General features: G+C 45.3%; 1 protein-coding gene and 1 long non-coding RNA gene across 2 annotated transcripts; one reads left to right on the forward strand and one right to left on the reverse strand.

Moving 5' to 3' along the window:
- Positions 1 to 447: 447 nt before the first annotated feature.
- On the reverse strand, positions 448 to 15,313 carry TMED2 (transmembrane p24 trafficking protein 2). The gene is made up of 4 exons (XM_033220170.1): positions 15,024 to 15,313; positions 12,836 to 13,028; positions 8,762 to 8,869; positions 448 to 1,975 (listed from the first exon to the last, which is right to left on the reverse strand). Exons 1-4 carry the CDS (start codon positions 15,201 to 15,203, stop codon positions 1,851 to 1,853), a joined length of 606 nt encoding a protein of 201 aa, XP_033076061.1. The 5' UTR covers positions 15,204 to 15,313; the 3' UTR covers positions 448 to 1,850.
- Positions 15,314 to 15,365: 52 nt separating this feature from the next.
- On the forward strand, positions 15,366 to 24,227 carry LOC117089213. Its single transcript, XR_004439504.1, has 3 exons — positions 15,366 to 15,584; positions 21,998 to 22,064; positions 23,886 to 24,227. It is a non-coding gene; the product is annotated as an uncharacterized LOC117089213 (long non-coding RNA).
- The last annotated feature ends 3,140 nt before the right edge of the window (positions 24,228 to 27,367 follow it).

The following is a 27,367-nucleotide window of genomic DNA, read 5'->3' on the forward strand; positions in this document are numbered from 1 at the left end:
TCAATAAATCGTAGTTACTTTTATTACCAGCAGGCCGTTAGTTTCACAGAGGAGGGAGTTTCTACAGGTGGTGATCTAGTCTCTGGTTCCACCTTTCACTCTCTTACCTGTGGCCTTGGGCACATCATTTAATCTGTCTTTAAAGCTATTTCCCACATTCATAAACCACATGGGCGAGTGGAAATAATTCAACCCTTTCTTTTTTCCCAAATAGAAAAATACTTGAGATTTTAGCACTGATCCATCAGAGAAGCCTCACTGGAAAACCTGTGCAGAAACGAAAACTTGGTACCGTTCACTATCCTCAAGCTTATAGAATTAAACATACAGACATAATAGGCATAAATACTCAGAAAACACGGACATGTCTCATGTCAAATAAGAACAGAAAGTTGGTGTGTAAAAAATGTGAATTAACTGTCAATATATAAAACACAGAATACTGACTGTTTTTAAAAAGAATTGTTTATTTACTGAACCTGGGGCATATTAGATACAACCAATTTTAAATTTACATATTTTAAATCAATTTTGAAGTGTTTCACACACACACAAAAAAACTGGTATGCAACAGTTGTCCTAAGGTGAAAGTCACCTCATTAATAAACTGTTGCAAGTGTTCTCACCCAAGGTGGAAAAATTGGCTTATCCTGAACATGAAAATCTGTAACAAATTTAAATTAATTATATAAAACTCATTACTTGTAGTTTTCCCCTTGTAAAGATCAAAAAAAAAAAATGTACAAGTAACTAATACATATCAGTCACAACATAATCCTGGATCATCCCGATACCGAAACCAGATGCTCTTTTAATTTTAAACCCATCATGAGAGAACAAGAGAAAGTCATTTCATTTTACACAAAACAAGATTCACCTGTGCCAAAAAAAAAGACCCAAGAGAAACAAAAACCCAAACCCTAATGCTGACACTGATGTTCAGTGCCCTAAACAGTGGCCCAAAGGCCACTGATCAAAAATAAAATAGTGGCTGTATATCACTGCAATGAAATCCAAGAGGCTTTAACCCTTTGGCATCAGAAATCCGGATTTTTCCAATTATGTAAATGTTTATTTCCTACAAGCCAAGAGTGGGGGAAGTGAATGTGCCAGCGTGGAAAGAAAAAGAGCCACCACTCACTGGGACACCCAGAGAATTGGCTTTAACAAACAATTAGAAGGTTAGGCAGAAACCCAAAAATGGTTATTAGCTGCTTGTGTCATCAATTTAAGTAGAGATGATTGAGTCCTAAGGTACAATGTAAAAATGTATGCAGGAAAATGTATGCTGAGTCGTAGTCTTAAAGCAAAAGAAGAAAACAAAGTATGAAAGTACCCAGCCTGGCAGCATATGCCCGTCAGAGAGCTCTGCCATTAGGATGGGCAGAAACCGTCAAGATTCATACTGTTGTTTCTCATAAGGACTCAACAAAAATGAATCTGTAGTGACTTGAACCACAGACTGAGGGAATCCAAAGAATGCAGTCATTTTAGTAAAGTACTATCAGGCTTTGTGCTGATTTCCTGAAAAAACTGCACTATATTATGAAAACAAAAGGAAAAGAAATAATAAAAACTATACTCCCATATTTCACTTACAGTGTTTGAGTTCCTGGAAGGACCTATATAATGGAGGCAGCATTCAAATAAGAAATTATGCCAAAACTGTCAAATTTTCACTATAATTTTCCTAAAAAGGTGTTTTTCCCCCAATATCTATTCATCACAAAGAAACATAAATTGTGAATGTACAGTTCAGAAAATAAAAATGGAGAAACTAATGACATTATTATGACCAAGGTGTTTGGTAAACAGTGAATTCTGAGTTGGGATCATCAGGAAGAGGCTTTTTAAACAACCCTCCGGACTTCAAAAAATCTCTTCAGGTAGTAGATCTGTCCCAATGTCATGGCAACTAGAACAAGAGCTTCAAAGAAGGACCAAAGGACCACTCTGCTGTTTGTGTTGTCGTTGACTGTTGAGGACAAAACAAACAAACAAAATTTAACAATTCTCCCCCAAAAAACATAGGCATCATATTCTAGTCTTCACTCTGTGTGAAAGTAATATCATGTACACCATTCGTAGAATAGCTGTTCCTCAAATTAAGATGGGGTTACATCCCAATAAACCCAGCTTACGTTGAAAATACCTAATTCAAAAATATATTTAATACACCTAACCTAGCAAACATCACAGCTTAGCCTAGCCTACCTAAAACATGATCAGAACACTTACATTAGCCTACAGTTCAGCAAAAGCATCTAACAACACAAAGATTATTTTATAATAAAGTGTTGTATATCTCATATAAGTTAAACTGCATTTTATTTTATTTTTATTTATTTATTTATTTTTTGAGACGGAGTCTCGCTCTGTCACCCGGGCTGGAGTGCAGTGGCCGGATCTCAGCTCACTGCAAGCTCCGCCTCCCAGGTTCACGCCATTCTCCTGCCTCAGCCTCCCGAGTAGCTGGGACTACAGGCGCCCGCCACCTCGCCCGGCTAGTTTTTTGTATTTTTTTTAGTAGAGACGGGGTTTCACCGGGTTAGCCAGGATGGCCTCGATCTCCTGATCTCGTGATCCGCCCGCCTCGGCCTCCCAAAGTACTGGGATTACAGGCTTGAGCCACCGCACCCGGCCAAACTGCATTTTATTATTATTTTATTTTTTATTTATCAAGTTAGTGAACAATGCACTGAAAGTAAAAAACAGAATGGTTGCATGGGTACCTGATGCTCAGTTTCTTCTGAATGCACATCACTTTTGCACCATCATAAATATGAACATTTCTAAGTGAAGTCATTGTAACCTATGGGTCACCTATACTGTAAATACTTTTGTCTCTGGGCAACTCAACATACTTAGAAGCAAATATTTTTTTGTTTGCTCTGTTGCCCAGGCTGGAATGCCATGACACAATCATAGTACACTGCAACCTTGAACTGGACTCAAACAATCCTGCCACCTCAGCCTCCTGAGTAGCTGGGAGTACAGGTATGCACCAGTCCATCCGACTAATTTTTTCTGTTTTTGTAGAGAAAGGGTCTTGCTATGATGCCCAAACTGGTCTTGAACTCCCGGCCTCAACTGATCCTCCTGCCTCAGCCTCCCAAAGTAGAAGCAAAGAGTTTTAAAAGAAACCTTGAAGACTCACTGGGTACAGCCAAGTCCATTCTGCTTGCATACAGGGAGCAGAGAAGAAAAGGTGACTTGCCCAAGGTCACAATTCTAGGGTTAAAACCCAATCCAACCATCTTTCTCCCTCACCATTGAAACGTCCTATATCAGTATCCATTTTGCTGAATCAGAAAACTGACTTCTAAAAAAATTAAGGAATTATTTCAAAATCACCGTTATCCAAAATGCAATTATTTACAACATCAAAATATGGCAGTCTGAGTGTCTTTTTCCCCAAATATGTGACAAATATTTGTTGAGCACCTGTGTACTTGGCAACTGTTCTCAATGGAAGAGGTTACTCAGTTATATGGATCAATACTGACAGTTACTACCAGACCATCAAATACAAGACAAACTATTCTCATCTGTCCTGCTCTCAAACTAAGGATTTGATCCTTAAAGTAAAATACACATCTACTCTATATTTATTTATTATACTCAATTTCTTACATTCACGTTTCTGATCAAATTCTTTTTATTTATTTATTTTTTTTGAGTCAGAGTCTCACTGTCGCCCAGGCTGGAGGGCAGTGGCGCGATCTCAGCTCATTGCAACCTCCGCCTCCTGGGTTCAAGTGATTCTGCTGTCTCAGCCTCCTGAGTAGCTGGGATTACAGGTGCTCAACACCACGCCCAGCTAATTTTTGTATTTTTAGTAGAGACAGGGCTTCACCATGTTGGCCAGGCTGGTTTTGAACTCCTGACCTCTGGTGATCCGCCTGCCTCGGCCTCCCAAAGTGCTGGGATTATAGTCATTAAGCCACCACGCCTGGCCAAATTCCTTTTATTTTTAAATGTATTTTATTTTATTTTATTATGTTTTATGTTTTGACACAGAGTTTCACTCTTGTTGCCCAAGCTGGAGTGCAATGATGCGATCTCAGCTCACTGCAACCTCCACCTCCTGGGTTCAAGCGATTCTCCTGCCTCAGCCTCCCGAGTAGCTAGGATTACAGGCATGCACCACCACACCCAGCTAATTTTGTATTTTAGTAACGATGTGGTTTCTCCATGTTAGTCAGGCTGGTCTCGAACTCCCAACCTCAGGTGATCTGCCCGCCTCAGCCTCCCAAAATGCTGGGATTACAGGCATGAGCCACCATGCCTGGTCAATTCATTTTATTTTTTAAAAAAATGGTCTCGTGTTGCCCAGGTTGGTCTCAAGCTCCTGACCTCAAGCAATCCTCCTGCCTCAGCCTCTGAAGTAGTTAACACTACAGGCACAAGCCATTGTGTCCAACTCTCCAGTCAAATGCTATAGCCTTAGCTTTTAAAAATTACTATGTAGATGTAGGCTGGGCGCAGTGGCTCATGCCTATAATCCCAGCACTTTGGGAGGTTGAGGTGGGCGGATCATGAGGTCAGGAGATTGAGACCATCCTGGCTAACACGGTGAAACCCCGTCTCTACTAAAAATAGACGTGGTGGCGGGCACCTGTAGTCCCACCTACTTGGGAGGCTGAGGCAGGAGAATGGCATGAACCTGGGAGGCGGAGCTTGCAGTGAGCCAAGACTGTGCCACTGCACTCCAGCCTGGGCAACAGAGCAAGACTCCATCTCAAAACAAAATTTCTATGTAGTTTTTTATTTTTCTGCAAATGGCCAACATTAAAAACAATTACACTATAATCCCAACACTTTGGGAGGCCAAGACAAGAGGACTGCTTTAGCTCTGGAGTCAGAGGCCAACCCGGGGCAATATGGAGAAACCCAGTCTCTATGATACCAAAAAAAAAAATAGCCAGGTGTAGTGGCACATGCCTGGATTTCCAGCTACTTGGTAGGCTGAGGCGGGAGGATCACTTGAGCCCAGGAGGCTGAGGTTGCAGTGAGCTATCCTGTCACCACAGCACTACAGGCTGGACAACAGAGTAAGACACTGTGTCTCTAAAAATGAAATAGGGCCAGGTGCAGTGGCTCACGTCTGTAATCCCAGCACTTTGGGAGGCCAAGGCAGGTGGATCACAAGGTGAAGAGATCAAAACCATCCTGGCCAACGTGGTGAAACCCTATCTCAACTAAAAATACAAAAATAAGCTGGGCTTAAAGATTCACTGGGTACAGCCAAGTCCATTCTGCTTGTATACAGGGAGCAGAGAAGAAAAGGTGACTTGCCCAAGGTCATAATTCTAGGGTTAAAACCCAATCCAACCATCTTTCTCCCTCACCATTGAAACATCCTATATTAGTATCCATTTTGCTGAATCAGAAAACTGACTTCTGGCCGGGCGCGGTGGCTCAAGCCTGTAATCCCGGCACTTTGGGAGGCCGAGACGGGTGGATCACGAGGTCAGGAGATCGAGACCATCCTGGCTAACACAGTGAAACCCCGTCTCTACTAACAATACAAAAAAAAAAAAAAAACTAGCTGGGCGAGGTGGCGGGTGCCTGTAGTCCCAGCTACTCGGGAGGCTGAGGCAGGAGAATGGTGGGAACCTGGGAGGCGGAGCTTGCAGTGAGCTGAGATCCGGCCACTGCACTCCAGCCTGGGCCACAGAGCGAGACTCCGTCTCAAAAAAAAAAAAAAAAGAAAACTGACTTCTAAAAAAATTAAGGAATTATTTCAAAATCATAGTTATCCAAAATGCAATTATTTACAACGTCAAAGTATGGTAGTGGCGTGCGTCTGTAGTCCCAGCTACTCAGGAGGCTGAGGCAAGAGAATCACTTGAACTCAGGAGGCGGAGATTGCCGTGAGCCAAGATCGCACCACTGCACTCCAGCCTGGGCAATAGAGCAAGACTCCATCTTAAAAAAAAAACAAAAAACAGAAAAAAGACAGAGTCTGATAAAAAGAAAATAGGCCAGGCACAGTGGCTCATGCTGTAATCCAAGCACTTTGAAAGGCAGAGGTGGGTGTATCACTTAAGCCCACGAGTTCAAGACCAGCCTAAGCAACTTCTGGGTTCAAGTGATTCTCCTGTCTCAGCCTCCCAGGCAGCTGGGATTACATGTGCCTGGCTAATTTTTGTATTTTTAGTAGAGATGGGGTTTTACCATATTGGCCAGGCTGGTCTCTTGGCCAGGCTGGTCTCGAACTACTGACCTCGTGATTTGCCTGCTTCGGCCTCCCAAAGTGCTGGGATTACAGGCGTGAGCCACTGCGCCCGGCCTAATTTTTGCATTTTTAGTAGAGACGGGGTTTCACCATGTTGGCCAGGCTGGTCTCAAACTCCTGACCTCAGGTGATCCGCCCGCCTCGACTTCCCAAAGAAAAATGCACCTTTAAGTTTAAATAGAACACACTGAAGCACAATAACAACAGAATGCAGTGATCTGGGACACTGTCCTCACGCCACTCATATATTAGCCTGATCTAGAAGCAACACGTTATTATTACGACACTGTAGTGAAAGGGTCTCATTATGTTCACTGCTGAGGAGTGGGTCCTATAGCAAGACTCACAAAAACAAAACATTATGGGAACCATTTGCTTTGTAAATTTAAACTGAATACCTATAAATTCAATTCTAGAAACTGCTAACACTTTTAAATATGAACACATAGCTCACTATTTGTGAAACAAATACAGGAGTATCTCCACTCAAATCATGGGTGAGAGAACAAGGTTGGACCCCCTAAAGACTGGAAGACGTGCTTCCTCTGGCCACTGTGTTCCCAAGAACTTCTATAACTCGAAAGCCAGTTAAACTTGCAAAGTAGAGGAACTTGCCCTCTGACTTAGTTCAGTGCCCTTCCAACTCCAGACTGGGCTGGTCCCCTTCTGGGAACAAGGTAACCAACACATGAGTCCCAACAAGGTAAGAGAGAAAAAGTGAAGATCCCAGCTGGTGAGATTAAGAGTGGAGGCAAGGAGAAAAAATTGTGAGGCAAGAGGTTCGAGTGCTTGTAGACAAGCCTTGGTCCATAACATGCCCCACTCCAGTCCTAAAACAAGTGGGGATGAGGGGAGTTCTCCAGGCTATTACATTTACACACCTTCCTGCCAACACAAGCTGGTGTCTGTGCTCTAGATCCTGAAGATTTGTTTCTATAAGTAGCAAGAACAGATTTAAGGGTGGGAAAAACAGAAACCACATCTGGAAGAAATTCAAGCTGTGCTTATCTCTTTGAGTCACTGTTCACTCCCTGCCCCAGTCTCAGAACAAAGATTCCTGACATAGAATCACTGCCCTTAAGACAAAAGCTTGCTCCCAATCCCCCGCCTCAGCCTCCTGAGTAACTGGGACTATAGAGGTGCATCACTACGCCTTGCTCTCCTTTCTTCCTATTTTTTTTTTTTTTTTTTTTGAGATGGAGTCTCGCTCTGTCGCCAGGCCAGAGTGCAATGGCATTATATCAGCTCACTGCAACCTCTGCCTCCCAGATTCAAGCGAATTCTCCTGCCTCAGCCTCCTGAGTAGCTGGGACTACAGGTGCGTGCCACCACGCCCAGCTAATTTTTGTAGTTTTAGCAGAGACGGGATTTCACCATGTTGGCCAGGATGGTCTCAATCTCTTGACCTTGTGATCCGCCCACGTCAGCCTCCCAAAGTGCTGGGATTACAGGTGTGAGCCACTGTCCCGGCCACTTTGCTCTTTTCATCTCCCCAAGAACTACCTGAAGGATGAAAACACCGAACAATGGTGTGGCCCTGAACCTAATCAATGGAATTGGTCTGTCTGTCAATATAGGACCTCTTAATTTTAAATGCAAAAGCCTAATGTTTAATGCTCTATCCAGTTCTAAACAGACTTTTGCAACCTAACACAAGATTTCAATCATCACTGTTTCCACAGAAAAACACATTCCAAGTTCCCAACTTACAAACTTGAGGACTCAAGTTGATCTTCACCTGATGATTTGCCTGTACTCATGTTTTGGTGTTTTCTATTCTAACTACATTAAGCCTTCCATTTTAGTAAAAAGATTAAATCGCAGCATCTCTTATTAATCCCACTGGCATGTAAGTTTCAGGTATGTGATTAAAAACCAGTGCAATACCCATTTGACAACACTTTTCCCTTTTGAGAAAATGATTAGCTTATTCCTTAGCTCACCATACATTTTTAAAAGCCCAAACTCTTTTTTTTTTTTTTTCCTGAGACAGAGTCTAGCTCCGTTGCCCAGGCTGGAGTGCAGTGGCCCAATCTCAGCTCAATGCAGCCTCTGCCTCCTGGGTTCAAGTGATTCTCATGCCTCAGCCTCCCAAGTAGCTGGGATTATAGGTGCATGCCACCACAGCCAGCTAATTTTTTTATTTTTTGTAGAGACGGGGTTTTACCATGTTGGCCAGGCTGGTCTCGAACTCCCAAGCTCAGGTGATCCACCTGCCTCAGCCTCCCAAAGTGCTGGGATTACAGGAGTAAGCCACCACGCCTGGCTAGAAAACCAAACTCTTAAAAACTTGCACTAAATCTTAATAGCATTTTCTGGTTTAGAATGAATGTCCCAATAATAAACTACAAAGCTCCACACACACGTATGCTCAAAAAATATCTCATGTAGGTACACTTTTAAAGCCAATGCTTTCACATAAAATTTGCAAAGTTTCCAAATGAGGAAAATACAAGCAAGCTGTTGAGTAAAACAATCTTCACCATCAGACGCTGCTGCAAAGTGACGGGATTCACTTACTGGCTCTGTGTATCCTCTCCCGGACTTCCATGTATTCCTGTTCGTGCTTTACAGCTGTCATCGCCACTGCTAGCTCATTGATCATTTCTTCTAGCTTGTTCTGGTGAGCTACAGAACAATTTGAAAACAGCACACATTTGTCAGTCTTTTTTTTTTTTTTTTGAGACAGAGTCTCGTCCTGTTGACCAAGCTGAAGTGCACTGGCACTCAATCTCAGCTCACTGCAACCTCTGCCTCCCGGGTTCAAGCGATTCTCCTGCCTCAGCCTCCAGAATAACGGATTACATGCGCACGCTGCCACACCAGCTAATTTTTGTATTTTTAGTAGAGACGGGGTTTCACCATGTTGGTCAGGCTGGTCTTAAACTCCTGACCTCGGGTGATCCACCTGCCTCGGCCTCCCAAAATAGTGGAATTACAGGCATGAGCCACTGCGCCCAGCCATCTTTTTTTTTTCAAGACAGGATCTCACTCTATCACCCAGGCTCAAGTACAGTGGTGCAATTATAGCTCACTGTAACCTCAAATGTCTGGGCTCAAGCAATCCCCTGCCTCAGCCTCCTGAGTAGCTGGGACTACAGGGGTGCGTCACTACGCCTGACTACCATTTTATTTTTATTTTTTAGAGACAGGGTCTCACTATGTTGCCTAGGCTGGGGCAATCTCTTTTTGAAAAATACTTATAAAATAACTTTTTTAAATCCTCAGAGAAGGCCTGCAAAAGAAGCTACTTTTGAAATGGTTCAAACATCAATTTGGACCACTGATATGAATCATGTCAATTTAATTCTCAAAGCATTTTTAAAAGCCCCTTCCCAGTAGAGAAACCTCTTTCAGGGTAAGAAACATACTATATAATGCTTACTAAGGAAACGAAAACAACCCCAGAAATTTCTCTTAACGAAATGTTGTTTCGTGAAGTTCACTATACTATTAACTACAGAAAAGCAGTAAAACACTGAGTGGGGGGACTAAGAGCACACATAAATACATGTATTTTTAAAATATAAACCTACAAATAACAAAATCTAAGAGTCATGTAACTCTAATATTAATTAAGGAGCAGCACCAAAACAGACTTTTAATCTCTATGAAGCTGAGCACAGAAAAACATCAAAACGCTCTTAGGAAAATCCACACCAACTCAAACATTCTTCTTTGACAAAGTAATGATTTCACTACAGTGGGGAACAGCAGGCAATGTAAGTAGACAGACAAGTCCTTAGTGGCACAAGTTTTCAACCAGGTATCCTCTTGAACCAAAAATACACACAAGGTACTGTTCTGAAGAGTAAGCATATGCTTTTAGGTAGTGCCAGTTATGAGAAGGAACAGGTAGGCAGGAGAGAAACAGCACCAGGAAACATTCCCGGGGAAAGGCGGATCTCTTCATCCCTGCCCAAGACTGGGTCTCTTCTGGGATTCCAGATTCTCACAGACAATCCCACGTTTCTTAGGAGAAACCAAGGGCCTCTACCATTGAAGGCAGTTGAATTGGAATGTCAAATGTTCGCTCACTCGAAATTTCCCTTTGGAAGCCCCATGCACCACATGAAACCGATAGAGCAGGGTTTCTCAGCAGTGGCACTGTCGCCATTTTGGACCAAATGCTGTTCGACATTGTGGGACGCTGTCTGATGCACTGTAGGGTATTTAGCAGCCTCCATGGCCTCCAGCCCTAAATGCCTGTAGCACCTACCCCCGTCTTCCAACAAAAAATCTTTCCAGGCCGGGCGCGGTGGCTCAAGCCTGTAATCCCAGCACTTTGGGAGGCCGAGATGGGCGGATCACGAGGTCAGGAGTTCGAGACCATCCTGGCTAACACGGTGAAACCCCGTCTCTACTAAAAAATACAAAAAACTAGCCGGGCGAGGTGGCGGGCGCCTATAGTCCCAGCTACTCGGGAGGCTGAGGCAGGAGAATGGCATAAACCCGGGAGGCGGAGCTTGCAGTGAGCTGAGATCTGGCCACTGCACTCCAGCCCGGGCGACAGAGCGAGACTCCGTCTCAAAAAAAAAAAAAAAAAAAAGATATTGCCAAATATCCCCTGGGGCAAAAAGATCATCCTCACTTGAGAACCACTGCTTTAGAGGAAGGCTTGATTTGACAGCTGCCATTCATTGACATTAACAAGCAAATGCAAAAATTTTGGATATATGTTAAAAAATTATCTAAGAAGTTCAATATTCACATTCATCAACCAACATTTTCAAACTAAGTAGGATCAATCTCCAGAAAATAAACCAAAAAAGCCTTTCAGAACTCCTCATTCTCCCTGAAAATCAGTCAAGTCCTACTCTATAAGTGGCCGTGAAAAATGAGCACAGGAATTACTAAGTAGTAGGACTCTCTAAACTCTATAGATTTCAAAATCTAACCAAACAACTCAGCTTCTTGATGACGTTAGCACTCTACTAATACTGAATATCTGGGACATGTGTTACCATGCTAATAGGATACTATGAAATGTGTGAAACGACGACGACTAGCTTCAAAAACTCTGGCATGCACTGTGGGGGAAAAAAAACCACCACCAAATGTACTGGCTCCCGGAAAGCAATTTATCCAAAACCACCAAGAACCAATCAGGGTTTATTACTGGTAACCTGGGCAATGAACAATCTAACTGCAACATATGGCTAAAAGAACTTTTGTCTTCATATCAACATATGGCTCCTAGAACTGCATTTCATATCTAACCAAGCTTCAGGTTAGGAAGTCTACAAAATACTTTCTACAAAGTCAAAGACACCATTTGCTATGAGCTATGTTTAATTGGGACTACTGTCCCCTTATCATTGAATTTCCACTCTTTAGCATTCATCTTAAAGAACAAAGATGTTACTACGAAAATGTCAACTGTGTTTTCAGTGCTATTAGTTTAAAATAACCTAACCTATACTTCCTGTCAACCAAATAAAAAACCACCAAAAAAATAATCAATCCAATTAGTTGTAGGGGTTTTTTAAGAGAAAAAACACTCTCATGCCAACAAACTGAGGTTAGAAAAAAGAAAGCAGAAATTAGACATTAGCAAACACGGACGCTGTCAAAAAACAATCCACATACCATCCCAGGTATCTCCACCACCTAAAGAAAAGTTAAGATATCTTAACACAAAAAGAACCAACAAAAAGTTTAGCTAAACTAGTCATGTATACAAATGAGTAAATAAAGTATATATCAGGATTAGCAAATAAACAGAAAAAATAACCCAAGACACAAGGAACCTACATGCTCACAAGAGCACAAAATGACTAAGAAAACCTGTTAGAACAAATGTAAAAAACAAAAAATCCCAGCACTTCAGGAGGCCGAGGCGGGTGGATCACCTGAAGTCAGGAGTTTGAGACCAGCCTGGCCAACATGGTGAAACCCTGTTTCTACTAAAAATACAAAAATTAGCCGGGAGTGGTGCTGTACACCTGACGCTACTTGGGAGGCTGAGGCAGGAGAATCACTTGAATCCAGGAGGCAGAGGTTGCAGTGAGCCAAGATCAAGCCATTGCACTCCAGCCTGGGCAAAAGAGCAAGACTCCATCTCAAAAAATATATATAAATAAATAAAAGAAAAATGAAGAAGAAAAAAACAAACACTAGCCTCAAGAAACTTTATTAATTAGGAGACTTGCAAAAAATAAAAAGCACATTTCACAAAAAGTTTTTGGTTAAGAAATTTTTAAAAATGCCACTCAGCGGTGGCTCAAGCCTGTAATCCTAGCACTTTGGGAGGCCGAGACGGGTGGATCACGAGGTCAGGAGATCGAGACCATCCTGGCTAACACAGTGAAACCCCGTCTCTACTAAAAAATACAAAAAAAAAAACTAGCCGGGCGAGGTGGTGGGCGCCTGTAGTCCCAGCTACTCGGGAGGCTGAGGCAGGAGAATGGCGTGAACCCGGGAGGGGGAGCTTGCAGTGAGCTGAGATCCGGCCACTGCACTCCAGCCCGGGCGACAGAGCGAGACTCCGTCTCAAAAAAAAAAAAAAAAAAAAGCCACTCAGATGGGTAAAAATGTATAGAACTAAAATTAGCTCTTGGAACATGATATAAATATTCTGAATGTTCATCTCACCTTCTGTTTCCATGTCTTGTCCTTTTGGAGCCTCCCCAATATCAATGGTGAACATTACTATTTTTGGAGTCATGGTGGACATCCGGTTACTAAAACAAAATTTGTATGTTCCGTCCATGTGAGCAGCAAATGTGTATTTCCCACTGGATTCTCTGTCTCCTTTGTAAATTCCTTTGTTATCTGGTCCTGTAATCTGGAGGCAAGAGAGAAATGCATAAAATGTCACAAAAGATTTAGTCATAGACTTCATAAGTAATGTCTAATGGCAGTAAGAAATTCACCAAGAATATGGCTGGGCATGGTGGCTCACGCCTATAATCCCAGCACTTTGGGAGGCTGAGGCGGGCGGATCACTTGAGGTCAGGAGTTCAAGACCAGCCTGGCCAACATGGTAAAACTCCGTCTCTACTAAAAATACAAAATTAGTTGGGCGTGGTGGCGCCCACCTGTATTCCCACTCAGGAGCCTAAGGCAGGAGAATCACTTGAACCCGGGAGGCAGAGTTTGCAGTGAGCCGAGATTGCGCCATTGCACTCCAGCCTGAGCAACAGAGCAAGACTTTGTCCAAAAAAAAAAAAAAAAAGAAATTCACCAAGAATATGCAACTTTCACCTAGCTCCACTTCGGTAAGTGATAATAACCATTTGGTCTGCAATTCTCCCACTTTATAAAACAAGAGTTGACTTAATGGCTCTCTAAAACACCTTTCGGTTCTGACATCTATGTCTTATTTATTCTTACTAAACCCCTCAGACAGAAAGCTCACCTGAAATGTGGTCGCTAACTGGCCTAATATCAGCAACAAACATGCAACCGTGACTGACAGCAAAATTCAAGATAAAACAAATATCTTTAAAATGAAGAATTTCTGCATCACCAACAAACATGCAACTGTGACTGACAGCAAAACTCAAGAAAAAAGAAATCTCTTTAAAATGAAGAATTCCTGCATCCCTGGTTGACGTCTTGATTGCAACCTCATGAGATATTCCAAGCCAGAACCACCCAGCTAAGCCTCTCCATAATTCCTGGCCACAGAAACCACGAGATAATTGTTTTTTAAAATGTAAACAAAATGAATTTTTATCAAATTTCAAGGTTTTCCAGATTACTGCCAAACAGTGAAGGAATTCTGCTTTATCTGAGATGCCTGAAGGCTTAGGGGAAAGGACTAGCCTGGAAATGAGAAGACCCAAACTCTCATCCCAGTCTGCTACAAATCAGTTGTTAGGCTGTGGTCAAGCCAGTCGCTCTTTCAAAGTCCATGTCACTTTCATAACTTCGAGACTGGAATAGTTGATCGCTAATTTCCCAGCTAAGTCTAAGAGTTTCTCCCTTCCGTTATCCCCTTATTTTTGGATTTCACTTGTATTGTGTAACTTGTGCCCAGCCCTACTGAGTACACTTGTCAAATAGAAACTTCTTAGACTCAACTGGTCATGCTAGCAGATGAATTAAAATAAAAATTAGCGACACCTCATTCTTTTGGTTTATAAAACATGGGTGGAGATTTAGGGACTGCTGGTTTCTTAATTTCCTGTTTTCTCCTGATACTTCACTGCACTGCTTACTCCTAAAACGCATGATCCAACTCCCCATCTCTCTTAGGCAGCGGAGACTAAACGAGGTAGCTGGATATTTCTCTAAGAGTAGAACCTTAAGGTTGTTTCTATGAAAAATAAACACGACGCGAAAGTATGCCTAGCATTCAATAGCTTTTTAATCCTCAATCGATTTTTATCTATTTTTTGGGAAAGTTTCCGTGCCATGTTCCAGCATTAATCCGTAACACGAAGGAAAGCAGGTGCTAATTGGATCGAGGCCCGCCACCAGCTAACAGTGACTGAGAAGCGGCTATGGGGCCCGGGCTGACACGCGGCGCCTGATTCACAAAACTCGGCGAGAGGTTCCAACAGGAACCCGTCGTTCAAGGAGAGAACCCAAAGCAACCAAGCATGCCGAAGGAGCCCCCAAGGAATCCCGGAATCCTGGCAAGTCGCGGGAAAAGGGGCCGTTAGGAGGTCGCCGGGGCCAGGGCGGTGCGGGGGGGTGGCGGCCTGGGCTTCTCCAGGACTCGGACAGCTACTTCTAAGCCCCCTCCCCAAGCAGGCCCCGCGCCGGCCCCACGTGCCACCAGTCCCCGAGCGGCCACGCGACCAAGCCTCGGCCGCGGGCATCTCGCCCGCACCTCCACGTCGATGTCCAGGAAGCCGCCCTCCGCCACCTCGAAGATGAGGCCCATCTTGGTGCCCGAGGTGACCCGCTCAAAGAAGCACTCCTCAGCATGCGCGTCGATGCTAACGAAATAGCCCGAGACCGTGGCCAGGAGAGCGGCCAGGAGCACCAGCAGTTCAGCAAGCGTCACCATGGTGGGGCTGAGGCCGAAGCCAGGACCCGGACTGCGGCCTCCAGAGCCGCCGCCGCCCCGCTGCCTTCTCAGCCACCGCCGCCTAAGCTCCGCCCCTTCCGCCTGCGCCACTAGTGGGGGCTGATGCGGGCGCAGTGGATTGGCGGGCGCCGGCAGCTGCCACGTAAAGGACGCATGGCAGCCGCCGAGGGACAAGCGACTCTGAGCGGCCCGAGCCTGGACGGCGGCTCCGAAGGACCAAAAATTTTTCCCTAGTCCTTTCGCGTCAAAGCTAAAGTTCATGTGGACTTCCCAGGAAAACGACAGTGTCCAGAAGCCTCTGCAGTGCCCTCTTAGGATCGTCCAGGACGATGGCGAAAGATTTGCAGGCAGCAATAGGAGGTGAGGGAATGTGCGGGCTGAAACTAAGGTGTTTTTCTTTTGTTTTGTTTCGTTTTTGAGACGGAGTCTCGCTCTGTCGCCCAGGCTGGAGTCCAGTGGGGCGATCTCGGCTCACTGCAACCTCCGTCTCCCGGGTTCAAGAGATTCTCTTGCCTCAACCTCCCGAGTAGCTGGGATTACAGGCTTGAGCCACCACGCTTGGTTAATTTTTGCGTTTTTTGTTTGTTTGTTTTTTGAGACGGAGTCTCGTTCTATTGCCCAGGCAGGCTGGAGTGCAGTGGCGCGATCTCGGCTCACTGCAACCTCCGCCTCCCGGGTTCAAGTGATTCTCCTGCCTCAGCCTCCTGAGTAGCTGGGATTACAGGCACGCACCACCACGCCCGACTAATTTTTGTATTTTTAGTAGAGACGGGGTTTCACCATGTTGGTCAGGCTAGTCTTGGTCTCCTGACCTCGTGATCCGCCCGCCTTGGTCTCCCAAAGTGCTGGAATTACAGGTGTGAGCCACCGCGCCCGGCCAATTTTTTTTTTATTTTTTAGCAGAGACGGAGTTTCGCCATGTTGGCCAGGCTGGTCTGGAACTCCTGACCTCAAGTGATCCGCCCTGCTCGACCTCCCAAAGTGCTGAGATTACAGGAGTGAGCTACCGCGCCAGGCCTGAAACCATGGGTTTTGAGGGGTGTTTATTTGTTTGTTTGCTTAGAGACGGGGTCTTGATCTGTCGCCCAGACTGGAGTGCAGTGGCGCGATCATAGCTCACTGCAGCCTCCAACTCCTGGGCAAGTGATCCTCCTGCCTCTGCCAACCCAATAGCTGTGGGATTACCGTGGGATTACCGGAGCGAACCCCACTGATTTTTAGGTTTCATGTTGCCTCTCCCACCCCCTCTCCTTCCCGGGGACTGGGGAGCAGTGGAGGCTCATACAGACCTGAAAGGGGCACCAAGGGATCCTCCCGGATTGCTGGAATCTCTAGTATCTTTACCTAGGTGGTATATACGTGGATGTCTACTTTTTAAAAACAATCTATTAGACTATTACATTTTTATTTTATTTTATTTTGAGACAGATTTTCATTCTTGTCACCCAGGCTGGAGTGCAATGGCACGATCTCAGCTCACTGCAACCTCCGCCTCCCGGGTTCAAGATATTCTCCTCCCTTAGCCTCCCAAGTAGCTGGGATTACGGGTGCCCACCACCACACCCAGCTAATTTTTGTATTTTTAGTAGAGATGGGTTTTCACCATGTTGGTCAGGCCGGTCTCAAACTCCTGACCTTCAGATGATCCACCCGCCTCGGCCTCCCAAAGTGCTGGGATTATAGGCGTGAGCCGCTGCTCCCGGCAACTATTGCATTTTATTTTACTGTATAAATGTAATACTTTAACCACGTACAAAAAATTAACCTTGTTCAGATTTTCCAAAGTTAGAATTCTACCACTTCCTCAAAGTCTTGCGGCTTCTCCATGCCCCTTAGCCCTTACCAGCTGCTGGAGCGGTCTTTTCATCCTTTGCACCCTGGCATACTCCTACTCATCCCTCAGAACCCAAATGTCACCTCTTATCTCTAAAATGTTCCTAGACATCCTTCTGCCAAATACTAGCCCCTTCTCTGTGTTTACAATGCAGATTTGTTCCTAGTGGATTACAGTTATTTTCTACTCTGCCTCACTCATGAAGGCACCAGACTGGATTTACCTACGCTGTCGTCTTCAGGCCCTGCCACAGGGCCACAGAAGGACCTCACACATTACATGTCAATTGAGGTCATTGGACTGACCTGAGAATGAGGAGCCTGGGTTGTTACTCACTTTTGCACATAGCTGTGTGACCTTGATTATTTTCCACCACGTCCTGGCCTCAGTTTCCTTATCTGTAAAAAGGGAATGACAGCACAGGCCTTGCAAAATTGAAGGGATTATTTCTTTGAAGACCAACAGGCAATAGGGGGCAGTAGTGTCCCAGGATCCAGTTTCCCGCTTCAGGTTTCAAGAAACAGGGGCAGCTGCAGTGATGAAGGCTTCCTGACTATGACAGTGTACAGTTGACTTTAAACAACATGGGGGTTGGGGCACCAACCTCTGCACAGTCCAAAATCCTGGGGTCTTTTTTTTTTTAACATGGAGTCTCCCTCTGTCGCCAAGGCTGGAGTGCAGTGGCACAATCTCAGCTCACTGCAACCTCTGCCTCCTGGGTTTAAGCAATTCTCCTGCCTCAGCCTCCCAAGTAGCTGGGATTACGGGCGTCCACCACCACGCCCAGCTAATTTTTGTATTTTTAGTAGAGACGGGGTTTCACGAGGTTGGCCAAGCTGGTCTTGAACTCCTGACCTCAGGTGATCCACCCGCCTCAGCCTCCCAAAGTGCTGGGATTACAGGCATAAGCCACTGTGCCTGGCCTCATTTTTCACTCCCCAAAAACTTTACTTTTTTTTTTTGAGATGGAGTTTTGCTCTTGTCGCCCAGGCTGGAATGCAATGGCACGATCTCAGCTCACTGCAACCTCCACTTCCCAGTTCAAGCAGTTCTCCTGCCTCAGTTTCCTGAGTAGCTGGGATTACAGGCGCCTGCCACCATGCCCAGCTAATTTTTTTTTTTTTTTTTTGAGATGGAGTCTTGCTCTGTCACCCAGGCTGGAGTGCAGTGGCACAATCTCGGCTCACTGCAAGCTCCGCCTCCCGGGTTCACGCCATTCTCCTGCCTCAGCCTCCCGAGTAGCTGGGACTACAGGCGCCCGCTCCCACGCCCGGCTAATTTTTTGTATTTTTAGTAGAGACGAGGTTTCACCATGTTAGCCAGGATGGTCTCGAACTCCTGACCTCGTGATCTGCCCACCTTGGCCTCCCAAAGTGTTGGGATTACAGGCGTGAGCCACCGCGCCCTGCTGCCCAGCTAATTTTTTTTTTTTTTTTTTTTTTGAGACGGAGTCTCGCTCTGCCGCCCAGGCTGGAGTGCAGTGGCCGGATCTCAGCTCACTGCAAGCTCCGCCTCCTGGGTTTACGCCATTCTCCTGCCTCAGCCTCCTGAGTAGCTGGGACTACAGGCGCCCACCACCGCGCCCAGCTAGTTTTTTGTATTTTTTAGTAGAGACGGGGTTTCACCATGTTAGCCAGGATGGTCTCGATCTCCCGACCTCGTGATCCGCCCGTCTGGGCCTCCCAAAGTGCTGGGATTACAGGCTTGAGCCACCGCGCCCGGCCTGCCCAGCTAATTTTTGTATTTTTAGTAGAGACGGGGTTTTGCCATGTTGGCCAGGCTAGTCTCAACTCTTGACCTCAGGTAATCTACCCGCTTTGGCCTCCCAAAGTGCTGGGATTACAGGCATGAGCCACTGTGCCCAGCCCGAAAACTTAACTATTAACAGCATACTGCTGACCAGAAGCCTTAGCAATGACAGTTGATTAGCATTTTGTTTGTTTGTTTGTTTTTCATTTTTGTTTTGAGATGGAATCTCGCTCTGTTGCCCAGGCTGGAGTGCAGTGCTGTGATCTCAGTTCACTGCAACCTCTGCCTCCTGGCCTTAAGTGATTCACTCACTCCAGCCTTCCAAAGGGCTGGGATTACAGGCATCAGCCACTGTGCCCGGCCAATGACAGCTGATTAGCATATTTTGTATGTTATATATATTACATGCTGTGTTCTTAAAGTAAACTAGGGAAAAGAAATTGTTATTAAGAAAATTATAAGGACGAGAAAATATTTACTCTTCATCCTTGTCATCTTTATGTTGAGTAGGCCAAAGAGGAGGGGAGGAGTTAGGGGTTGGTCTTGCTGTCTTGGGGTGGCAGAAGTGGAAGAAGTGGTGGAGGTGGGAAGAGAGGCATGAGAGGCAGGCATACTTGGTGTAACCTTTATTTATTTGTTTATTTATTTATTTTTATTGAGCTAGAGTCTCGCTCTGTCGCCCTGGCTGGAGTACAGTGGCTCAACCTTGGCTCACTGCAACGTCTGCCTGCCAGGCTCAAGAGACTCTTCTGCCTCAGCCTCCCAAGTGACTGGGATTACAGGCGCCAGCCACCACGCCTGGCTAATTTTTGAATTTTTTGTAGAGACGGGGTTTCACCATGTTGGCCAGACTGGTCTCAAACTCCTGGCCTCAACTGATCTGCCTGCCTCAGCCTCCCAAAGTGCCAGGATTACAGACATGAGCCACGGTACCTAGCCAGGTGAAAAAAATCCATATATAAGTGGACCCATGCATTTCAAATCTGCGTTCTTCAAGGGTTAACTGTGTTATTGAACTCAGGAGTTCTACTGGTGATCCCCTACTTCCCCATCTTCCAGACTGGCAGACATCCTGCCTTCCCTGGCGGGTCAATTCTGTAATGTGACTTCAGTGCCGTCACTGGAGGGAGACAGCCTAGAGCCTCTTCCTCCATTCTTACCAACACATTGATACACCTGTTTCCCACATGTCCCTTTCTACTTATTTTTTTTTTTTTTTTTTTTTTTTTTTTTTTTTTTTTTTTTTGAGATGGAGTCTCGCTCTGTCGCCCAGGCTGGAGTACAGTGGCGCGATCTCCACTCACTGCAAGCTCTGCTTCCTGGGTTCACGCCGTTCTCCTGCCTCAGCCTCCCGAGTAGCTGCGACTACAGGCACCTGCCACCATGCCTGGCTAATTTTTTGTATTTTAATAGAGATGGGGTTTCACCGTGTTAGCCAAGATGGTCTTGATCTCCTGACCTCGTGATCCACCGGCCTTGGCCTCCCAAAGTGCTGGGATTACAGGTGTGAGCCACCACGCCCAGGCTTTTTTTTTTTTTTTTTTTTCTTGAGATGGAGTCTCGCTCTGTCGCCCAGGCTAGAGTGCAGTGGCACAATCTCAGCTCACTGCAACCTCTGCCTCCCGGGTTCAAGCGATTTCCTGCCTCAGCCTCCCAAGTAGCTGGAATTACAGGCGCATGCCACCATGCCCAGCTAATTTTGTTTTTATATTTTTTAGTAGAGACGGGGTTTCGCCGTGTTGGCCAGGCTTGTCTCAAACTCTTGCCCTCAGGTGATCTGCTCACCTCAGCCTCCCAGAGTGCTGGGATTATAGGCATAAGCCACCGTGCCTGGCCTCTGCTGATAATATCTACAGAGATATTAAGGTATCCTCTTAAACCAATAGATACAGACCCTTTTGTTTTCTATTTTTGTTTGTTTCCTTTGAGACAGGGTCTGGCTCTGTCACCCAAGCTGGAGTGCAGTGGCACAAACATGGCTCACTGCAGCTTCACATTCCTAGGCTCAAGTGATCCTCCCACCTCAGGCTCTCCAGTAGCTGGAACCACAGGCACATGCAGCCACACCCAGCTAGCTTTTTGTTTGTTTTTTTTGTTTGTTTTTTTGTTTGTTTTTTTAACTATCCTTTTTAACTATTTGTAGAGATGGAAGTCTCCCTATGTTACCCAGGCTGGTCTCGAATTCCTGGGCTCAAGTAATCCTCTCACCTTGGCCTCCCAAAGTGCTGGGATTGCAGGTGTCAACCACCATTCCTGGCTTTTTTTTTTTTTTTGATACAACCCTTTTTGACTTCCTGAGCATCCCAACCATAGAGGAATGCCAAAAACAATTTCGATTTTACCTAGAAATTCAATGTTAATTTTTGGCTTTGAACTGATTAAATAATAGTTCTAAGTCCACCTATCAAGGAATTAAAAAGTGGGGCTGGGCTCAGTGCCTCATGCTTGTAATCTCAGCACTTTGGGAGACCAAAGAGGGCAAATTGCTTGAGTCCAAGAGTTCGAGACCAGCCAGGGCAGCATAGGAAGACCCCCCCATCTCTACAAAAAATACCAAAACATTAGCCAGATGTGGTGGCATATGCCTGTAGTCTCAGCTACTTGGGGAGCTGAGGTGGGAGGATCACCCAAGCCTGGGAGGTCAAGACTGCAGTGAGCCAAGCTGTGATAGTGCCACTGCACTCCAGCCTGGGTGACAGAGTGAGACCCTGTCGCCAATAAATAAATAAGTAAAGAGTGGACATTTTTAAGATCTCAGTGGAACACAGTGAATTGTATATTGTAGGGTTTTATTATATAAATTAAGGGACTCAAATTCAAATGCCTTCAGGGATCAGGCAGTTGATGTGAATCAGAGATGGCACTAGCATAGGCAGTAGGAGGGAGGATTGTGGCAAACTGTATCATAGGCTGTCATACCTGAATATGTTCAATTCCAATGTCTGAAAACACGTGGGTCGCCAAACCAAAGATGCAACCAGAAGTCACTATGTTTCTAGTTTACATTATAAATGTCATTGACTATGTTATCTGAAATCGGAAAAAAGACAAAGGTAACTGTAATCACAGTACTGTAAAATGATTACTATCAGCTGCTTGACATAGTTCTAGTTTTTTGTTGGTTGGTTTTTGGTTAGCATTGTTGTAGCCATATTTACTCATCAGGTGTTTTTCAACATGACTGTTTCAGGACCTGAAGTCAAATTCACCCAGAGGATCACAGGCTCTCAGGACTTGACAGGTCACCCACAGTAAAGGTGCCTTTTTTTTTTTTTTTTTTTTTTTTGAGACAGAGTTCTACTCTGACACTCAGGCTGGAGTGCAGTGGCATGACCTTGGCTCACTGCAAGTAGCTGAGATTACAGGCGGCCACCACCACGCCTGGCTAATTTTTTGTATTTTTAGTAGAGACGTGGTTTCACTATGTTGGCCAGGCTGATCTCAAACTACTGACCTCGGGCAATCCACCCGCCTCAGCCTCCCAAAGTGCTGGGATTACAGGCGGGAGCCACCGCACCTGGCCAAATGTGCATTTTTAAGGTTATCAACACAGGTTGATTGGCATGAGCTCATGTGCCATCAGGTGCATGAATACATCCAACAGTTCAAACAGCTGGCACATGGTGGGTACTCCATACATATCTGATGGATAATGAATGAACCTCTTAACTGCCATCTGGCCCAGAACCGACCAGGTGATAATCAACAGTCAGTGAGGTGCAACATGAACTGGGCCCTCTCTCCTTCCCTCCCTTTTCATCCTGCCTTATTGAGATACAAATCATATACCATAAAATCCATCCTTTTAAAGTGTTATACAGTGGGTGGTGCAGCGTGAGCCACCACACCCGGCAAGGGTACAGGGTTTCTTTTGAGGGGCAATGAGATGTTTTGAAATTAGATAGTGGTGATGTTTGAACAACTCTGAGAATATACGAGAAACCACTGAAGTATAACACTTTATTTATTTTGAGACGGAGTCTTGCTTTGTTGCCCAGGATGGAGTACAGTGGTGCAACCTCAGCTCACTACCACCTCCACCTCCCGGGTTCAAGTGATTCTCCTACCTCAGCTTCCTGAGTAGCTAGGCCAGTTTGACCTTCCAAACCGAGCACTTTGCAAGGCCGAGGCGGGTGGATCACGAGGTCAGGAGATCGAGACCATCCTGGCTAACATGGTGAAACCCCGTCTCTACTAAAAATACAAAAAATTAGCTGGACGTGGTGGCAAGCGCCTGTAGTCCCAGCTACTCAGGAGGCTGAGGCTGGAGAATGGCGTGAACCCGGGAGCAGAGCTTGCAGTGAGCTGAGATCACACGACTGCACTCCAGCCTGGGCGACAGAGTGAGACTCTGCCTCAAAAAAAAAAAAAAGAAAAGAAAAGAAAAAGAAACCCTGTACCCATTAGCAGTCATTCCCCAATCCCTCCCCTGCCCAGCCCTGGCAACCACTACTTATCTACTTTCTGTTCTGTGGATTTGGAGTGAAATCATACAATATGATGTTTCAAGGTTCATCTACATTGTAGTGTGTGTCAGGATTTCATTTCTTTTTGTGGCTTAATTGTATTCCATGGTATGCATGCACCACATTTTGTCTATGGATATTTGAGTTGTTTCCACATTTTGGCTATTATTAATGCTGCTATACACATTTGGCAGGGTGCAGTAGCTCACGCCTGTAATCCTAGCACTTTGGGAGGCTGAGGCAGATGGATCAATTGAGGCCAGGAGTTTGAGACCAGCCTGGCCAAGATGGCAAAACTCCATCTCTACTAAAATATATATGTAACTGGACATGGTGGTGCATGTCATCTCAGCTGTTCAGGAGGCTAAGGCATGAGAATCACTTGAATCCGAGAGGCAGAGCTTGCAGTGAGCCAAGATCATGCCACTGCTCTGACAGGGTTTCACCATGTTGGCCAGGCTGGTTTCAAACTCCTGACCTCAAGTGAGCCACCTGCCTTGTCCTCTCAAAGTGCTGAGATTACAGGCATGAGCCCCTGCACCCGGCCTGCCTCACTTTTTTTAAAAGACATTGTTGCCTTGTTCCTTTGAATCACTTTCTCTGGGAAACCAGCTATCATGTCATGAGGACACTCAAGCAGTTCTGGGAGAGATCCCATGTAGCAAGAAGCTGTGAATTCTCACCAACAGCCATGCAAGATTCCCCAGCCCCAGTCGAGCCTTCAGATGACCATAGCCCCAGCTGATATCTTGACTGCAATATCATGAAAAACCATGTATCAGAACTGCTCAGCCGTGTTGCTCCCAAATTCTGGACCTGCAGAAACTATGAAAGACAATAAATGATTATTGTTGTTTTAAGTCACTATGTTTTGAGCTAACTTCTTATACAGCAATAGATACTAATGCATATTTTAATGTTTCCTACATTAAAACGTTTCTGTTGGAAAGACCTGCAGTGTGTTTTATTTTTCTGACTGATACAAATTCCTGTCCTGAGTTGTAAACCAAGAGTGAAAAAATAAGAAAAAAGAGTAAAGAAGATGGAGTCTCTAAATACAGTCATGTGTTACTTGATGACAGCAATATATTCTGAGAAATATATGGTTGGACAATTTTGTGGTTGTGCGAACATCACAGCGTCTACTTACACAGAACTAAATGGTATAGTCTACTGCACACCTAGGCTATGGGGTACAGCCTATTGCTCCTAGGCTGCAAACCTGCACAGCATGTGACTGTACTGAATACTGTAGGCAATTGTGACACACAGGCATTTGTGTGCAAGCAGATCATGAGGTCAGGAGATCAAGACCATCCTGGCTAACACAGTGAAACCCCGCCTCTACTAAAAATACAAAAAAATTAGCCGGGCATAGTGGTGGGCGTCTGTAGTCCCAGCTACTTGGGAGGCTGAGGCAAGAGAATGGCATGAACCCAGGAGGTGGAGCTTGCAGTGAGCCGAGGTCACGCCACTGCACTTCAGCCTGGGCGACAGAGCGAGACTCCGTCTCAAAAAAAAAAAAAAAGAAAAGGTACAGTAAAAATATGGTGTTATCATTTCAAGAGACCGCTGTTGTATATGCAGTCCATCATTAACTGAAACATTGTCATGCAGTGCACGACAGTATTATAAGGATCACTTGTAAGTGAATGTTGGAGAATGTGGCTTATAGATGTAGCCAAATATGGTTGCACAGAATACGGAAGCACAGAATTAAACATACTGGGCCGGTTTGGTGATGTACCCTTACAGGTACTTCAGGATGAGAGTGAGCTTCTGTGTGGGCAGAGCTGATCATATAAAACTATGGTAGAAGGGAGCAGAAGAGCTGGTTCCCAAGAGAAAGGGGAGGAGAAGTGGCTGGGCAAAGCATGCCCAGTTTGTCCTTCCAAACTGAGCATTGAGATTAAGCTAATTCTGCTTCCAAAGGAGGAATGAGCAAGGCCATGGGAAGACACCGTGAGAGTTATCCTAGGAGAGCTCAGCCTGGCTTCAGCTAAAAAGGGGTAGGTGTTCAGGTATGGCTGAATCCAGGGACTTAAAGGATGTTATGAGGCTCGGCGCGGTGGCTCACACCTGTAATCCCAGCACTCTGGGAGGCCTAGTCAGATGGATCACCTGAGGTCAGGAGTTGGAGACCGGCCTGGCCAACATAGTGAAACCCTGGCTCTACTAAACAATACAAAAAATTAGCCAGGCATGGTGGCGTGCCTTTAATCCCAGCTACTCGGGAAGCTGAGGCAGGAGAATTGCTTGAACTCGGGAGGCAGAAGTTGCAGTGAGCCAAGATCACACCACTGCACTCCAGCATGGATGACAGAATAAGACTCCATCTCAAGAAAAAAAAAAGATATTATGATCTCTTTCTCTCTCTCCTCCGTCTTGATTTCATTCTCAGAAAGCAATTTCCCCTGCAGTGTCAGGATGGATGACAATGACTTACTTATTTATGTATTTATTTATTTATTTATTTATTTTTATACAGAGTCTTGTTCTGTCGCCAGGCTGGAGTGCAGTGGCATGATCTTGGCTCGCTGCAACCTCCACTTCCCAGGTTCAAGAGATTCTTCTGCCTAAGTCTCCCGAGTAGCTGGGACTACACGCGCGCACCACCATGCCCAGCTAATTTTTGTATTTTTAGTAGAGACGGGGGTTTCACCATGTTGGCCAGGATGGTCTTGATCTCTTGACCTTGTGATCCACCCACCTCGGCCTCCCAAAGTGCTGGGATTACAGGTATGAGCCACCACGTCCGGCCAGCGATTTACGTCTTACATCTTATGCCCCAGCAGCCTAGTAATTCCAGTTGAAAGACAGCACATTTTTCCTAATATTTCCCACAAAAAGTCCTGGGATTGGCCTCCTTGGGCCAGTTTGGGTCACATGCCACCCCAATCACTGTGACCAGAGGAGAAATATGCCAACCCCTGCAGTTCTGGGGACAGGTTTACAGATGCAAGAGTACCCAAAGAAGAAGGCTTGAGTGGGAGAGAGGTGACTCTGCAAAGCAAAGTCAAGATGCAATTAACATCTGGAAAGCAACAAAAATATAATGTGCACTACAGGTGGCAATGAGCTGGCGCTGAAAGATAATTGGGTTTCAGCGAACAATGACAGATGATGGAGAGGGATTTGCAGTCAGGAGGCACAGTGCAAGCAAAAGCAAGGGAATAGGCAGTTCAGCAGTGATTGGGGAAGGCAGGGCATTCCAAGGTACTGGAGCACAGAGTGCCCAGGAGGAGGGAAGTAGAGTAAAATGTACAATTAGAAAAATTGCATAGCCAAGCAAGGTGACCGGAGCCTGTAATCCCAGCTACTTGGGAAGCTGAAGCAGGAGAATTACTTGAACCCAGGAGGTAGAGGTTGCAGTGAGCCGAGATCGCACTATTGCACTGCAGCCTGGGTGACAGAGCAAGACTCCGTCTCAAAAAAAAACAAAAAAAGAAAGAAAATAAAAGAAAAATTGCAGGCAGACGTAAGGTCTTCTTTTTGTTGTTGTTTTGTTTTTTTTGAGATGGAATCTCACTCCGTCGCCCAGACTGGAGTGTAGTGGTTCAATCTCGGCTCACTGCAACCCCTGCCTCTTAGGCTCAAGCGATCCTCCCTGCCTCAGCCTCCTGAGTAGCTGGGACTACAGGCATACACCACCACACCTGGATAATTTTTGTATTTTTAAGTAGAGACAGGGTTTTGCTATGTTGGCCAGGATGGTCTCGAACTACTGACCTCAGGTAATCCGCCCGCCTCGGCCTCCCAAAGTGCTGGGATTATAGGTGTGAGCCAACACACCCTACCGACATTTTATCTTCTATGCCACAGTAAGTTTCACTTTATTCTGGAGACCACGGGTCAGCAATTTTTTTTTGTAAAAGAAGTTTTATTGCAACACAGCCATATCCATGTGTCTACCTATTGACTGTGGCTGCTTTCATGACACAATAGCAGAGTTAGTAACCATCAGAGACCACACAAAACATAAAATATTTACTATCTGACCCCTTACAGAAAATGTTTACTGACTCCAGCTACAGACAACAGGAAGCCATCAAGAGATTTTTAGCAAAAAAGTGACATGATCAGAACTCTGACTT

Source organism: Trachypithecus francoisi, unplaced genomic scaffold (assembly GCF_009764315.1).
Source record: "Trachypithecus francoisi isolate TF-2019V2 unplaced genomic scaffold, Tfra_2.0 Lachesis_group11, whole genome shotgun sequence".
NCBI classification, from domain to species: Eukaryota; Metazoa; Chordata; class Mammalia; order Primates; family Cercopithecidae; genus Trachypithecus; species Trachypithecus francoisi.

What these genes read in the sequence shown, in the direction of transcription:
- TMED2 (XM_033220170.1), bottom strand. Translation starts at nt 15,203, where the DNA reads ATGGTGACGCTTGCTGAACTGCTGGTGCTCCTGGCCGCTCTCCTGGCC. An exon ending in ACAAGACATGGAAACAGAAG is followed by an intron (nt 8,870 to 12,835) that starts GTGAGATGAACA and finishes ATTGTTCTGTAG; the next exon opens with CTCACCAGAACAAGCTAGAA. An exon ending in GGAGAGGATACACAGAGCCA is followed by an intron (nt 1,976 to 8,761) that starts GTAAGTGAATCC and finishes TGTCCTCAACAG; the next exon opens with TCAACGACAACACAAACAGC.